This window comes from Mesoplodon densirostris, chromosome 19 (assembly GCF_025265405.1).
Source record: "Mesoplodon densirostris isolate mMesDen1 chromosome 19, mMesDen1 primary haplotype, whole genome shotgun sequence".
NCBI lineage: Eukaryota > Metazoa > Chordata > Mammalia > Artiodactyla > Ziphiidae > Mesoplodon > Mesoplodon densirostris.
In genome coordinates this window covers 10325817-10341949 of record NC_082679.1, presented here as the reverse complement: position 1 = coordinate 10341949, position 16133 = coordinate 10325817, and the positions used below count along the sequence as shown (strand labels likewise).

The 16133-nt window shown below is 53.7% G+C and overlaps 1 protein-coding gene across 1 annotated transcript; it reads left to right on the top strand.

Annotated features, from left to right (window-relative positions):
• The first annotated feature begins 560 nt into the window (after positions 1-560).
• Positions 561-14785, top strand: CBLC (Cbl proto-oncogene C). The gene is made up of 11 exons (XM_060083109.1): positions 561-910; positions 3470-3616; positions 3834-3990; positions 4268-4389; positions 5507-5644; positions 8274-8361; positions 9046-9177; positions 10574-10711; positions 11004-11084; positions 13618-13733; positions 14680-14785. Exons 1-11 carry the CDS (start codon positions 561-563, stop codon positions 14783-14785), a joined length of 1575 nt encoding a protein of 524 aa, XP_059939092.1.
• Positions 14786-16133: the final 1348 nt, after the last annotated feature.

Sequence of the window (16133 nt, the reverse complement as noted above, 5' to 3'; positions counted from 1 at the left end):
AACTCTCAGGGACAGAGGAATCACACTATTTCCCTAACATTTCCTCCTAGAAAGTTCAGCTCTCTGACCTTTAATCCCATGCCACGACCCATGACCCAAACTTTGAGCCACGGACCCAGGAAAGCCACGTTCCAACCCCATCCCCTTCAGGGTCTGGGTAGCTAAACTCCCAGCCCCACTCTCGCCCCCAACAAAAGTCCTAGGTTTCCCCCAACCCCTCCTCCACTGCTATCTTGGGACCCAGTCCTCAGCCCTTCCCAGAAGGGGCCCAGGCATCTTACCCGCGATTCCCACCCATTCAGGAGGTCCTATCGCCACCCACCAAAGCCACCCCATCCGGCTTTTCTTTGGTGATCAGACGTTTGAACCCCATCTCTAAGGAACCCAGTTGCCAGCGTCCCCAGCCCCCGCCCCCTTTGGACACAGGTACCGGCAGTGCCCTCCCGGGTTCTCCAGGGCCCGCCCTCACCTGGCCCGCCCCGTCCCGCCCCCACCTCTGGCTGGGCGGGGCCGCGCCTCTCCCGGCCGCTCGCTCACCTCCTCCGGCGTTGGAGGAACCCATGGCTGCGGCGGCCCTGCGGGGACGGCAGTGGAGAGAATCCAGCGCGTTCGGTCGGGCGCTGAGGCTGCTGCAGCGCCTGGAAGAGCAATGCGGGGACCCCCGGCTCGCCTCGAGTGCCCCCTCGCTGCGGGACCTGCTGCCCCGCACTGCGCAGCTGCTGCGCGAGGTGGCGCACGCCCGGCGGGCGGGCGGCGGAGGCGGCCCCGAGGGTCCCGGTGGTGCGGAGGACTTTCTCGTGGTCTATCTCGCTAACCTGGAGGCCAAGAGCAGGCAGGTGGCGGCACTGCTGCCACCCCGGGGCCGGAAGACTGCCAACGACGAGCTCTTCCGGGAGGGCTCCAGACTCAGGTGAGCCCTTGCGCCAGGACAAAGGTGAGCTCGCGAGTGGGTCCCAGGTCGTGCTCCCAGCTCCCTCCTTCCTCGGACCCAGGGGTCCCGGTCCCAAGCCCTTCTCCCTGAAGGAACATGGAAAACTGGGCCACCCAGGTTTTTCCTTCCTTGGGCACCTGGGCACTGAGCTCCCCACTTTCCCCTCTTTCTTGGCTAAGAAGCGGGCTGCTCTCCCAGAGGATTTAGACACACATCCTGGAATGTGGAGACCCCAGGGAGCTTCCTGCACGAGGATCGCTAGACAAAGTGCGCTTTAAGCCCCCATCACTGCCCTCGCCTGGGGGACTCCCAGAGCCTGTTTAGTTCCTGAGGAAGACCTAGCTCAGGACCTGGCGCTTGTCTGCAGGTTGCCGGCTCCGGTTCTGAAATCTGGGGAAAGGGCTGCTGAGTGACAGGGTCAGAGGTTTGAGGCCTAGAGCCCAGAACAAGGTTTGCAACAGCCGCTCTCAATCCCAACAGGCCCCCACGCCCCTTCTTTAGAGCAAATATTTTGTAGTGTTTCTTTAAATCCATCCTGAAATGAAATACATAGGGCAAATAACCTACCCATTCAGAATTCTTTTTTTAAAAACCCACTATAATGCTCAAAATGTATTATAAGGAAGAGATAAAAGGAATGTTCTTCATAATAAAATTATCTGTATTTCAAATGAAAATGCCAAGGCATAGTTACAATTATTCTGGAAGGTAGAATTGACTAGTCAGACACTTGCACTTGGAGGGAAGACTCACTCTGTTGCTGAATCAAACAGACTTCCCTGGATACATAGGATAGTGAATTTCTGTAAAATTCAGAATCAATTTTCAAAGTGCAAAAAATGCTTATGTAGGGAATACCCTGGCGGTCCAGTGGTTAGGACTCCATGCTTTCACTGCCAAGAGGCCAGGTTCAATCCCTGGTCCAAGAACTAAGATCCCACAAGCTGCGGGGCGTGGCCATAAAAAATGCTTATGTGAAACTGAACTGGGTTCTAAGCTCAGATCATTATAAACGGATTTTCCACCTTCACGAATGTCTGATGGGACATTAGAAAATTGATTGGGGTGTGGGTAAATCTAACTGGAGGGGATTGTCCCCACAATCCAGCCTCAAGTAAATTTCTAGAAGCTCCTTAGAATGGTGGTATAACTCCACTGAGAACCACTGTTCTAGATGCAGTAGGTTCTAGAAACTAGGAAGCTTAGGGGCTCAGTGAGTATCTCAGTGGATTTTCTAGAGTTGGGGGTCCTAGCAACTCTTTGACGGAGATTCTAGACCAGGACTTCCCACTAAAATCTAATACAAGCCACATACGTAGTTTTTCATTTTCTAGTAGACATATTACAAAACGTTTTTTTAGACAGGTGAAATAAATTTTAGTAACATTTTCTTTAACTCACTATATCCAATATATCTCAACTTATGATCAATATAAGGTGTTGATTAATGAGATCGTTCACATTCTTTTTTTTTTATCTTTTGCGCTAAGTTTCTGAAATGTAGTGTGTATTTCACATTTAGAGTACATCTCAACTTGGACCAGTCACATGTGAATAGTGACTATATTACAGACTCTGGGAAGGGAGGGTGCTTAGAAACTGTCAAGGGTGGCCCTATAAAAGGCATCAGGGGGACTTCCCTGGTGGTACAGTGGTTAAGAAAACACCTTTCAATGCAGGGGACACGGGTTCAATCCCTGGATCCCACATGCCATGTTGCAACTAAGCCCGCGTGCTCTGGAGCTCGCGCGCCAGAGCTAGAGAGAAGCCTGCGCACTGCAATGAAGATCCCGCGTGCCGCAACTAAGACCCGAGGCAGCCAAAAAAAAAAAAGGCATCAGGAATCCTACAGACCTGGAGGCTATTAATATAAAATAATAATAACAGTAATAGCAATTAACATGCCCTGAGTGCCGACTCTATACCAGGTGGCGCTTGGCATTTTAGGTGCTCGTGAGATGGGTAAGAATCCTCATCACTCCCCCTGTGAAGCAGAGACTGTACTTACCCTGTATTTATGCCCATTTCACAGTTGAGGAAACTGAGGCTTAGCAGGGGTGGGGTGGGGAAGGAACTTGCCAAAAATCACACAACTAAGTGTCAGACCTACCCTCTACTGCTCGCCACGTCCTGAACGGCCCCTCAGGGAGGCAGCCAGCGGGAGGAAGCACAGGGGTCCACCACCCAGTGCTGCTAAAAACAACAGGGAGTCTCCGAACTCAGACCGCCCTAAGTGGCCCCAGCCCTAGTGGTCCCCACGTGGAGCTAGGCAAGCCTTCAGGCAGAGGCTGGGATTTATTGGCGGGAGGATGCCTTGGATGTTAGGCAGTACCTCCCTTTCCTTCACAGACGGGGACACTGAGAGGTTCTCGGTGGGGAGGCCTCAGTACTGCAACAGGCAGTCTTGGAATCTACGTTTATCCTGACGCCTCAGACAGATTCTGGGGGCCTCACCCCTGTGGGTGTTCTGGCCAGAGGGTGGAGGTGTCCGTGGGGGCCCCAAGGTCAAGTCCAGGTCCTCAGAGCCCAACCTCACAGGCGACAGCTGGCCAAACTGACCATCATCTTCAGCTACATGTGCGCGGAGCTGCGCGCACTCTTCCCTGGGGGCAAATACTGTGGACACACGTACCAGATAACCAAGGTCCTGGCCCACACTTTCTGGAGAGATCACTGCGGAGCCCGGTGAGTGAGCACCCACCCCTGGGACCCTATCCTGCCCCTGCCCATGGACCCAGGAGTCCAGGCCCCTGGCCCCTCCCCCTCAGATCCAGGCCCCCGGCCCCTCCCCGCTTAGACCCAGGATCCAGGCCCCTTGTTGCCTCCTTCCCAGAAGTGCTCCCATTCTAGCCTCCCAGAGGCTTCACCTACAATCCCCTCCCCGCCACGCCCTTGCACCTAGGTGTATGCTGCCCTGGGCTGAGTTTGAGCTGCTTTTGTGCATCTGCCACCCCGTGGAGCCTGGCTCCACGACCCTGGCCTTGCGCTCCACTATCGACCTCACCTGCAGCGGCCATGTGTCCATGTTCGAGTTTGACATCTTCACCAGGCTCTTCCAGGTCAGGCAAGGCCAATGCCTGAAGCCCAGACTCTTGGGTCCTGGGGGAGGAGGGGCTGGGGGCCTGGGCTTATGGGTCTGAGGGAGGAGGGGGATGGGGGCCAGATTCCTGGGTTCTGGAGAAGGAAGGGTCTGGAATCTTCTGTGTCAAAGATATTCCTGAGGGAATATCTTTGGGAGTGAGGGAGGTGTCTGGGTTCTTGGACTCTGGGAGGTGCTAGGGGTGTGTGCTGCTTCCTCAGCAGCCCCTCCCTGACCCAAGCACTGCCCCACCTTAGCCATGGCCAACACTCCTCAAGAACTGGCAGCACCTGGCCGTCAACCACCCAGGCTACATGGCCTTCCTCACCTACGATGAGGTCCGAGCACGTCTGCAGACCTACAGAGACAAGCCAGGCAGGTAAAAGGGCCAGGACTCAAGAGGAGAAGGCTGCCGAGGGTGCAGGGGTCTGGGTCCTAGGCTGGGGTGTCTGGATGGCCTAGACATCCTGCAGAAAGTAAGAACCAAAGGGGCGCAGTACATGGGACCCCAGAGAGTCGAGAACTCAGAGGTAGGATGCTGAGTGCCCCCTAAAACCTAGGTTCTCCCGGGACCACCTAGACCTGCCCCTGATCCAGCAGCTAAAGGGACAATACCTGGTCTGGCAAGGGGGCCTGAAGACCCTGCCCCAGGATAAGATTTGTTTTTGATAGGTTAGAGCCCATGCAGTACCATCTGTTAAATATTTTAAATATGACTTCCCACCTTCTGGGAAACCAGACACCTGAGTCCTTAAGGTATTTCAGGCCAGGAGTTCTGAGCTGTTGGATCCCTCTAGAGGGCTAAAAATTGAGGGACTGAGCTCCCTGGAAGTTAAGGGAATAGGATGTCAGATTCCTAAGTCTTTGCAGGGCTGAGGTGCAGGACCCTCAAGATGGTATGTATTAGCACTCTTCCAGTTGTACTTCAAACTGGTGTAAAGGGAAAGAAAAAGAAATAAATTAAGGCCCATAATTGAAAAGACCAGGTTTGGGTTTCAGGCACAGCTGGATCCAGGTGCTCAAGTGCTATTGTCAGAAATCAGTTCCTGCTCTTCCCCTGCTTTCCTCTTTGTTAGCCTCATTCTCAACCACAGTCTTTCCTCATGGTGGCAAATGGTTTCTAGAAGCCCCAGCTTTACACCCTACCAGCTTATCAACCCCTATAGAAATGGAGTGCCTTACTCCTAATACTTCCAGCAGAAGTCCCAAGGCTGACTCCCATCACTCTGGTCGGGGTCCTGAAATGGACTGGTTGGCCAAGCCAGAATCAGCTTTGTCTAAACCCCAGTGAAGGTGGAGGAGGAGCCAAGCAGGTGGACACAGCAGACATTCCCTAGAGTGGCAGACAGGGATCTAGTGCCTCATTGCCTAGAAGTTTATAAGGGAGCAAGGACTTAGAGACCTGGATCCCCAACAGGGTGAAGGGGGCTGGCAAGTTCCAGAAAGGACAGCAGTGACCACTCCCTCACCCCATCCCTTCCTACCTCTTCCTCCAGCTACATCTTCCGGCCCAGCTGCACTCGCCCGGGGCAGTGGGCCATCGGATTCGTGAGCTCAGATGGCAACATCCTGCAGACCATCCCTCTCAACAAACCTCTGTTCCAGGCACTCCTGGAAGGACAAAAGGAAGGCTTGTGAGTCACCATGCTAGCAGGCAGAGGGTGTCAACAGAATGCGCTTCGAAAGGTCATGCATAGAGAGCACTGCCCAAGATCACCACGCCTGAGGGCACGGGGTTCACAGAGTAGACAACATAAATTTGCAGTACTACATTGTGCCAGCAGGTGGCAGACAAGGGTCCAGAGGAAAGGGCACCTTTTCTAGTTCCCACACACTCCTGTCTTGGGCACAGCCCCAGTGGTCCCCTTCCTTGGACTTGCACTCAAGGGCTTTTGCTTCTAGATATCCATATCCTATTCTAGAATTTAGACTGTTAGAGCAGAAGGAGAACTGGGCAAAAAGCTAGACTGGGGTTTTCCATCTGTAATCTTGGCTGCCCCAGGGCCCCTCTTTTGGAATCTGCCTTGGGTAGGACGGGAGGGGAAAAATTGGTAGGTGAGGTTCCCAAGTCTCACCCTGGACAGTTAACCAGAGCCTCCTTAGCTAGCGGTCATATCTATATGATACACTATGAGATAGATGATGGATAGATACATGGATGATGATAGATAGATAAATAGATAGGTAGGTAGATAGAGAGACAGAATGGATGGATACATAGTTTAGATAGGTAGGTAGTTAGGTAGATGGATGGATGGACGGACAGACAGATAGATACGTGGTTGATTCTCGTTATTTCTCATTATTTGTGGTAGTCCTGTTCTACAAAATCGCAGCCAACACTGAATTAGTGAATCCTGAGCCGTTGCTCCTAGGGGAAATACAGCTGTAGGTTCCTGCAAGATTCTGGTCACATGTTTGTCAACCAGTCACTACAGAATAACCTTTATGTGTATTTCTGTTTAAAGACACCTAATTTAATACATTGATATATCATCGATACATTCACATTGAACTCACGGCCCGCAGCACAGTAACTCACACCTGAACAAAGCTCAGCTCCCACACGTATTTTCTCCATAATGTACATCACGGCCTTCCTGTGCTTAGGACATGGGACAGCGCTTCAGCGCTCTATTTGGGGGGCATTAAGCCAGCCAAGTCACCGAGAAAAAGCATTAAAATGCGGAAAATGGGGCATCAAACAGACTGTAAAAAGGACACATTTACAGTATGAGAACTGAAAGGAAAAGGCCAAACGCTGCCTTCTTCATCCTCAGCTGGGAGCGGGCCTGGTCATGAATGATTGTGAAAGTGCCACAGGGAGTATTGATTTTGAGGTTCCAAATACATTTTAGCAAGTAGGCAAGCCTGCAAATTACAGTCTGTGAGTAATGAAAATCTATTGTGTGTGTGTGTGTGTGTCTGTGTGTGTGTGTGTGTGTGTCTGTGTGTGTGTGCACGCACGTATATATATGTATACACATACCCAGACATACACTATCATATCTCTATCTGATAACTGAGGACACTGTGGCACAGAGAGACAGAGACACCTGTCCAGGTCACACATTAGCTCCTGAGCTAATGAACTGGGGTTTGAAGCCAGGCAGCCAGGCTCAGAATTCGGGCCTGATGAATAAAATACTAACTTCCAGGTCAGATTTCAGTGGAGGATTCCCAGAGTTAAAATAAGTGTGAATACCATCCATCTGGTTTAACCCCCCTACCCTATGTGTCCACACACACACACACACACACACACACAATTTTAGAGACGGGAAAATCAAGAGAGAGGGGGCAGGGGACCCCAAGCTCTTTCTACCACACAGCAAGACAGTTTTCTGGGTCTAACATTGATCCTAGCAGTTCCCCTCTCACTGGGTACTTATGTGTGGGGGCAAGTCCTGCTTGTTTTCTGAGCACTGTCTTACTTAATCCTCACCACCCATCCTTGCCTTAGGCACAATTAAGTCCATTTCACAGAAGAGAAAACTGAGGCCAGAGAGGTAGAGTTGCCCAGCTCAGGTCACACAGTGTGTTTGTGGGAAGCCGCACCAGGGCCCAGGCTGGGGTGCCTGCACTGCTCTACCTGGCTGGCCAGGCAGAGCCACTGGCCTTGGGGAACCTGTGGCCCCGAGTTGATCTGGGGGTGCAGTTATGACCTGGATGGGAGACCCAGGGTGTGCAGAGCCTTCTTGTGGGCTGACCTGGAGCCAGGCTCTCAGACCTGGCCCACAACCCTGGTTCTGCATCCCTCCAGGCCTCACCCTGTGGCCTCGGGCATAGCCTGTCCCACGCTGAGCCCCGGTCACCCTCTGTGAAGTGAGAATAGTGTAGACGGACTGGGGGGTCCTTCCAGCCCTGTGGGCCAAAGACTCTAGGATCTGGTCACTCCTGCAATCTGTGACTAAGATGCTAGTACACTGGGACCTGAAGACTCTAGGACGGGTAAAGTTCTGGGAGGTCTGGGCCTGAGATTTCATGTTTCCTGGTTCTCATGCATCTGGAGTTTCCGGAGCTAGAGTCACTTAGTCTGTCCTTCTATGGGGGTCTGAGGGGACACAGCCCTTCCTGAGGAGTCTGAGGGGACACAGCCCTACCCTGGGGGCCTGAGAGGACACAGCTTGCCCTAGAAAATCCCAATTTCAGGAGAAGGGAAGGAAAATATCCCCAGGCCAGCTATGTATTTGGGGCAGATGCTCCAGGGCGGGGTGAGGGGTGCTGGAGGGCCCCTCGGTACCCCCTCTTCCCTTCCCCCAGCTACCTCTACCCAGATGGGAAGAACCACAACCCGGACCTGACCGAACTCTGCCAGATGGAACCCTATCAGCGCATCCACGTGTCGGAGGTGAGGCCCAAGCCCGGCCTCCCTCCCCGGCTCACCACCCACCGCCCCCATCCACTGCACCATGGCTCAGGGGTCCCCTCCCGTGAGTCAGGCCCTGGACTCGCAGAGGGCTTGGGGTTTTGTGCTGGCTTGGAGGCCGCGTGAACTGGGGTAAATCACAGCCTCTCTGAGCCTGTCTGTTCCTCCCCTGGAAAACACAGCTCCCCCTGCCTCTTACCCGGGGCTTTTCATGGGAATAAAACCAGGAAATGATACCGCTGAGATCATCAGAGCAGCTAATGCACTTTGCGCACTCACTGGAGGCAGTCCCTGTGTCAGCTTTTAGTCTTCCAGCCATCCCATGGGTGAGAGACCTGACAAACAAAATTTTGAGTATACGTATATCCCGTGCAATATTCAGGACACACTTAGACCTCAAGATGTATTCATTGTTTATCTGAAAATCAAGTTTAACAGGGCATCCTATGTTTATTGGCTGAATCTGGCAACCCTGAGTGTAGACCACCCCCAGAGAACAAGTCCCATAACAAAAGCACACGTAGGAGGCATTGGGACACATGGCCTTGAACTTAGGGGAGGCTTCAGGGCTGGTGCAGAGGTTTGGCACTTATTTCCTGTTGCCCGACTTGCATCTCCATGTCTGATATCACCACTCCTTCTCGTCATCCCCATCTCGCCTGCCAGGAGCAGCTGCAGCTGTACTGGGCCATGGACTCCACATTTGAGCTCTGCAAGATCTGTGCCGAGAGCAACAAGGATGTGAAGGTGAAGCCGTGCGGGCACCTGCTCTGTAGCCGCTGCCTGGCTACCTGGCAGGTGGGTCCGACCCTGCCCTGCCTTCCCACCCGGTCCCCCCACCTCCCTATAGTAAAAGCCCCTAGAGGATCGCCCACATGCCTCGTCGATCACATGGGGAAACTGAGGCCCAGGGAGAGGAGAAGCTTGCTCCATTTATGCCTCTATCTCTCTCACTCTGCATCTGTCACCTCTGCTTCTCCTTCTCCAGTTACATTATTAGTGGAAGATGCTACATTGGCCCTGGTGTGGGAGGGGCGTGTCTGTGGGACTGGCCACAATAAATATGGCCAGGCATTCCTAGCCCATAGCATTCCCTCTCTGGGTGATCTGGGGCCAGCGGCTTTACCTCTCTGAGCTTAGCTGCCTTCTCAGGGGAATGGGGCTGATGGTAGTGGCCTTCCAAGGGAGGATCCAGGCCTCTGGGTAAAGGGAACCCCTGTGGAGTATGGGTGCCTGATACTAAGTTTTCCATTGTGATGGAAGTGTTAGACCTTAAGCTTTTGATTGCGGAGCTTATCATAACAAAGACGTCCATCTCCCGGACACAGCGACTAACAAAACAACTAGGTAAGGAACTAGCCACCCCGACCCTTGAAATTTCCCTTTAGAAAGCCCTAAGTAACTGAGCGTTGGAGTGGTCCTGCTTCTCTCTTCCCTTCCTGATTCTTGCTCTTCTGTTTTAAATTTGCCAACAAATAATGAACCCCAGAAACCCTAGGCACCCCATTTGGCCCCTAATCAAAGCAGAGCTCCAGGTCCGCCTCCCTCCCTGCCTCTCTCCCTTCCCTCTACCTGCGACCTCCCGTACCCTCCAGGACCCGTGAGTAATAAATCTTGTTCTTCAAAGTCCCCTGATGGTTGATACTGAGATGCACCCTGCAGTCATAATAAGAACCAAAGGGCGGGCTTCCCTGGTGGCGCAGTGGTTGAGAGTCCGCCTGCCGATGCAGGGGACGCGGCTTCGTGCCCCGGTCCGGGAAGATCCCACGTGCTGCGGAGCGGCTGGGCCCGTGAGCCATGGCCGCTGAGCCGGGAGGGGCCCGCGTACCGCAAAAAAAAAAGAACCAAAGGGCTGGCCCAGCCATAACATTGGCCCCAGTGGTGATGGTAGGGGGGTGTCTGTGGGGCTCCCCACAGTGAATACATATGGGCCAGCTGAGTGTCTCAGGCATTCCTAGCCCGTAGCATCACTACTGTGAGGCTGAGACCTACACAGCACCCTGGGTCTCTCAGCTCTGGTCCAGCCCCTCCTTTCTGCCCTGCATCTCTCTCTCCGTCTTTCTCCCTTCACAGTTCCTCCTCTCTCTCTCCATTTCCCTCCCTCTGTCTGTCCTCCCCACATCACTCTGTTTAGTCCCAGGGGACCTGGTGGGGAACAGGGAGACCCTGATCCTTTCCCTCCTCACTCCCCCAGCGCTCAGACAGCCAGACCTGCCCCTTTTGCCGCTGCAAGATCCAGGGCCAAGAGGCTGTGAGTATCCATGCGTTCCAAGCCAGCGCCACTGCTGAGGACTCAGAGGACAGCGGTGACAAGGAAGAGGAGCTGCAGCAGGTAAGTAGGGCCAGGCAGGAGCTGGAGCTGGAATCCCTAGGGTCTGAGGGAGGAGGGGGCTGGTGACAGGATTCGGGGGTCCCAGGGGCACAGACTTTTGCATCCCTTAGGGGCTGGGGCTATGGCTTTCTCTAGTATAACCAACCCTCTTGAGGGTAGAACTTTGTCTCATTCTCCATTCTACCTCCAAAGCCTAGAAAGTGCCTGAATGCTGGGCCTCCAGGCAGGGGGACATGTAGGTGAGAAGAAAATGGTAGCTCGTAACCCCCTCCCCACCATCTGTCTCCCTTAGGTGACCCCCTCAACTCCTCCCCTGCCCCCTCGGCTGGATCTGCCCCCTGAGAGTCTGAGAAGCAAATGCCAGCTGAAGGTGGTGAGTCAGGCACTGGTCTGAGGTGGGCAACTTGGGTCCCATTCATCCCTGGGGTCCCCAGTCTGACCAGGTGCTCAGGGGTACAGACCAGGCACTTGTTCTTTGCACCCATTTACGAGGTGCCATCTGGCATCCACACCTCTATGGCTTCTTCTCTTCTCTCCCTTACTCATCCCCCCTCGTTGGCTTTCTGGCTCTCCTTCCAGCATCCCAGGTGTGCCCTACCCCAGGGTCTTTGCACGAGCTGTTCTCTCTGCCTATATCTCTTTTCTGCAGGCTTACTTTCTCATCTCATCCTCTCAGGGAGGCCTTCACTGACCACCCTATTGAAAACAGTGCCCCTGTCCCTCCAAGCCCCTGCCCAGCTGCATTCTCTCAGTCCTTTGCACTGGCTGGCAGAGTGTATAGTCTATTGTTTTCTGTCACCGTTAGCAGGTTGTCACCTTCCTGAAGGTTAGGACTTTGCCTTATTCTCTGTTATATGAATCGTGCCTGACACATAGTAGGTGCTCAATAAATAGGTGTTGAATGAATCCATGGAATGAGTCTTCCCAAAAAGCCTATGAAGTCAAAAATGTTCCTCTCCTCATTTTCCAGAAGAAAAAAGCTCAGAGAGGTGACTGCACCTGCCCAAACACACAGCCTGAAAGAGGAGAAACCTTAAAAACCCCCCAAAATCATCTGCTTATTTTCTAAGTGAGCCTTGGCCTTGCTTTTTCTCTCCCCCCACCAACCCCCCTGGCTTCCGAGCCCCTGGCTTCCTGGGGTGCAGGGGGTGGGGAGGTCGGGGGAGGTCTCTGTTAACATCTCAGGCTGAGTACGCACCAGATCCAATCAATACTGGGCAGTCTTCAAACAAACAGCTCAGGAAGTCTGGGAACATTATTCGACCACAGCAAACAAGAGAGCCAGCTGGGAGGGGGGGCAGGGGCGGTGACACCAGCCAGGGAAGCTAAAAACAGATCCCGACCTGCAGCCAAAAACAAATGGAAACATTCAGAGGCACTCAGCTCTGAGGACAATGAAAGGGGACAGAGGATGACAGGCATCTCTGGCCAGATGGTCACACCTATGCCGAGGCTGTGCCCCCCTCCTGGCAGGCCTTTTCCTCTTTTTCCCAAACCCTGCCTGATTCAAATTCCAGTCAACTCCTATTCCTTCCTTGTTCAAAACATGCTGCAGAAGAGAGCCTTGGGTGTGCTACTTCCCAGCAAGGTGACTGTCATAATGAGAAGAGCTAACATGCGTGTGTAACTCCTGCTATACGCCTGGTGCTGCTTTTTAACGCCGTTATTTAGTTGCCATGACAACCTGATAAGGTAGATGCTATTATGATCCCTATTATACAGAGGGGTACACTGAGGCTCCAAGATCTGAAGGTCACCCAGCTCAAAGGTGAGAGTCAGGACTGGAACCCAGGCCCCTGGCTCCAGACTCCAGAATTCATCCTTGATTTCCTTGTCTGTGAAATGGGCGTGATGCCAGTCCCTGCCATGAGGGGATTCATCCACTCATCACTGGATGAATCCCCCGGCCGGACATGCTCCCTCACAATGCTTTTCTCCAGCAGAGAAATCCCCCTCTAGGGCTTGACACCATCATTCAGAGGGACCCAGGCACCTTGCTGTGGCCACGGGGGACCTCTCCCATCCTTACTGTCTCCATGTGGAGAATAGGGACAAGTGTGGCATGGGTTCCAGGAGTTGTGGTGAAGTCAGCAAGGTTGGGCATTTGTAACCTGAATCAGATCCCCTCCCTCACCTCTTAGAAGGCCTCCAAGAATTCAAGCCAACATCCTCTCCATCAGCCCATAAGGCCTGGGGATCTGACCCCCTCCCCGCCTCTCTGACCTCCTACCACCCCTTCAACTCCTTTCCAGCAACAATGGCCCCCCTGCTGTTCTTCTAACAAGCCAGCAAAGCCCACATCCTTCTTGCACGGAGGCTTCTGTTCAACCTTCCCCTCCTCCAAGAGGCCTTCCCCAGCCACCCTCATGTCTGATCACCCCCCACTCTCCCCCTCCCCTACTTCAGTTCTCTGAAGGACACCTAACACTCTGGGATATTTCCTTGTTCAGGCACTGATGACTCATGTTAAGCCTCCTGCTTAGTAGACTGTTGGTTCCATGAGGACAGAGATTTTTGTCTATTTGGTTCCTGGCTGACTCTTCAGAGCCCAGAACAGTGCCGGACACACTGTAGCTGCTCAGGAAATTTGTGGGAGGAATGAATGAATGAATGGGTGGATGGATGGATGGATGGATGGACAGACGGACAGATGGATGGATGGGGGGATAGAAGGGGGAATGAATGGGTGGATGGGTGGGTAGATGGATGGATGGATGGACGAACAAAAGTTTTTTCAGAGGTGTTAGGGGGAAAAAACAGCATGGACTAGGGACAAGACCCTGCCATACTGCCCACCCCCCCTCCCACCCCCCATCCCACCCCCGATCCCCGCCATCACTGGGTTATCCCTGTCGGCCTGACAGCTGCAGCTCATCTGCAAAATTTCTTAATCTCCTCCCCTCCAGGCGCCTCTGGCGCTCCCCAGACTTCGAGCCCCTCTAACTTTGCCAAGATTTTGGGCTGAGGCCTCAGCCTCATTGGAAATCACCTCCAGCCCTCAGGCCAGGGAGGGCGCCAGAGGGTAAGTGGAGAGGGCAGCTGGGGTCCAGGACTCCTGGGTCTGAGGGAGGAGGAGGTGGGGGAGGAAGGGAAACACTGGTCCTAGGAAATGGACATCCCCCCTTAAAGTCTCTCTATTGCAGAAACTCCTAAAGAGAAAGTCTCCCCTCCATCTGCCCCTGAGGGACCCACGAAGGCCTGGATGCCAGGTGAGGGCCCCGCACCGTCCAGGTTCCCTCCCTCAGCCTGGCCCTGCCTGCCCCACCCCACCTGGGTGTGACACTATCTAACCCACCGCTCTTTCCACCTCACAGGGCACCAAGATGCGCTGCGAAAGGGAGCCCCAGGGGCTGGAAGGGGTTTGGGAAGCGGAAATAAACTGCCAAGCCGGGTCTGTCCTCTGGTTTGTGGAGAAGGAGCGTAGTGGCCACCAGGGGGCAGCTTGGTGTCGGGAACGGCAGTCCCCGGCGCCTGAGCCCCACCTGCCTAACCCTAGTGTCTGGGGTTCCCAGAGCTGAGAGTGGGAGACCCGGCTCCTCTGGATCCAGGAGTCTAGACTCCCAGACCCCTCCCCTCTCAGACCCAGGAGTCTCGCCCTCAGGACTTAGCAGTCCAGAGTCCCAAGTTCTCAGAGAATCAGGCATTCAACTCCCTTTCCCCAGCGTGGAAAAAAAAAAAATTCCTGGACCCAAACCCAGATATCCAAGGCAAAAAAACCCCACATTTCCTTGAGAGTTATCTATACACCCAGTCTTCCCACAATCCATTCTCATCCCTCTCTCTTTCCTCCATGCCTCTTGGGAAACCTCTTCCAGAGGAGCAGTGGAAGTGTCTCCCAAAGGGACCCAAGCCTCCCTCTGCCTAAGTTTAAACCAACTGGCATCCCCGGAGCCCCTGCCCTGTACCCAGTCCCAGGCCGGGCAATGCTGGGCATGTGGCAGTAATCACTGCCCTCCTGGGGCTCCCAGTCCGGTGGGGGAGACAGAACTGTCCCCAGACCGTGGTGACACAGAGTGGGCAAAGCTGGGACAAGGGCAGCCCAGGGGGCTGCAGGAGCCTGGAGCAGACAGCTGACCCAGCCTGGGAGGTCAGAGAGGGCTTCCAGGAGGAGGGAATGTCTTAAGCTGAGTCTGAAAAGATGAGAAAAAGGTATTTCAGTGTAAACAGAGCATGGACGCATGAGTCATGGATTTAGTTCCAAGCAACAGAAACCTCTTGGGCAGGAAGGGAATTGATTGAGAGGACTCGGGACCGGTCAGATTCCCAGGAGTGATTAGAGAGCCAGGATTGGAAAGTGATCAAGAACGCGATGAACAGCTGGCCTCCAACCAGAGCCCAGCCACGATCACACCACAGAACCCGTCTGATGATACACTGGTGCCCCAGTGACCACTGGACCTTGGTCATCTCTCTGCCTCTGCTGCCCCAGAAACAGGCTGTGTCTGCTAGCTGTTATGTGGAACAAATCACGCTGAAACTTATTGGTGAACAACAGTAATCATGGTTGCAATGGGCCAGGATTGGGGGAAGGGCTCAGGATTTGGGGGCGGTTCTGGCTCAGGGTGCGATCAAGTGGCGCTTGCAGCAGGGCAACTGGGGGCTGGACAGGCATCCCTCTGCAGTCTCAGACCTCTCTGCACATGGTCTCCACGCTTGCTAGTTTGCGCTTCCCCACAGCATGGCTGCCTCGGGGTAGTCAGACTGCTTATATGGTGGCTGAAGCCTTCACAGAAAGTATTCCAGTGGCGCAGGCAGAAGCTACATGGCTTTTTCTACCTAACCTTGGGAGTCATGGAGCGTCACTTCGTGCTGCATTCTAATGGTTACATGTGAGTCACAAAACTGCACAGATTTAAGAGGAAGGGACATAGACCCCCCATCTCTCAGTGGAAAGAGTGTCAAGATCAGGTTGTACACAAGTGGGGGGGGGCGTCCCTGGTGGCGCAGCGGTTGGGAATCTGCCTGCCAATGCATGGGACACGGGTTCAAGCCCTGGTCTGGGAAGACCCCACATGCCGCGGAGCAACTAAGCCCGTGCACCACAACTACTGAGCCTGAGCTCTAGAGCCCGCGAGCCACAGCTACTGAGCCTGCGTGCCACAACTACTGAAGCCCGTGCGCCTATAGCCCGTACTCCGTGACAAAGAGAAGCCACAGCAGTGAGAAGCCCGCTCCCCGCAGCTAGAGAAAAGCCCGCATGCAGCAACAAAGACCCAATGTAGCCAAAACTAAAATTAATTCATTAATTAATTTTTTTTAAAAAGTGTGTGGGATGAGAGCTATTGTCACAGCCATCTTTGGAAAGTAGAATCTGTCCCAGCTGCCACAGCAGTAATAGATTAGCCAGGCTCTGTTTATTTGGCATTGCTAGCACATGATTCCAAAGTATAGCGGGATTCGCCAAGCTTAGGTCACCTGAGCT

What these genes read in the sequence shown, in the direction of transcription:
- CBLC (XM_060083109.1), top strand. Translation starts at nt 561, where the DNA reads ATGGCTGCGGCGGCCCTGCGGGGACGGCAGTGGAGAGAATCCAGCGCG. An exon ending in AGGAAGAGGAGCTGCAGCAG is followed by an intron (nt 10,712 to 11,003) that starts GTAAGTAGGGCC and finishes TGTCTCCCTTAG; the next exon opens with GTGACCCCCTCAACTCCTCC. An exon ending in GCCAGGGAGGGCGCCAGAGG is followed by an intron (nt 13,734 to 14,679) that starts GTAAGTGGAGAG and finishes TGGGGCTCCCAG; the next exon opens with TCCGGTGGGGGAGACAGAAC.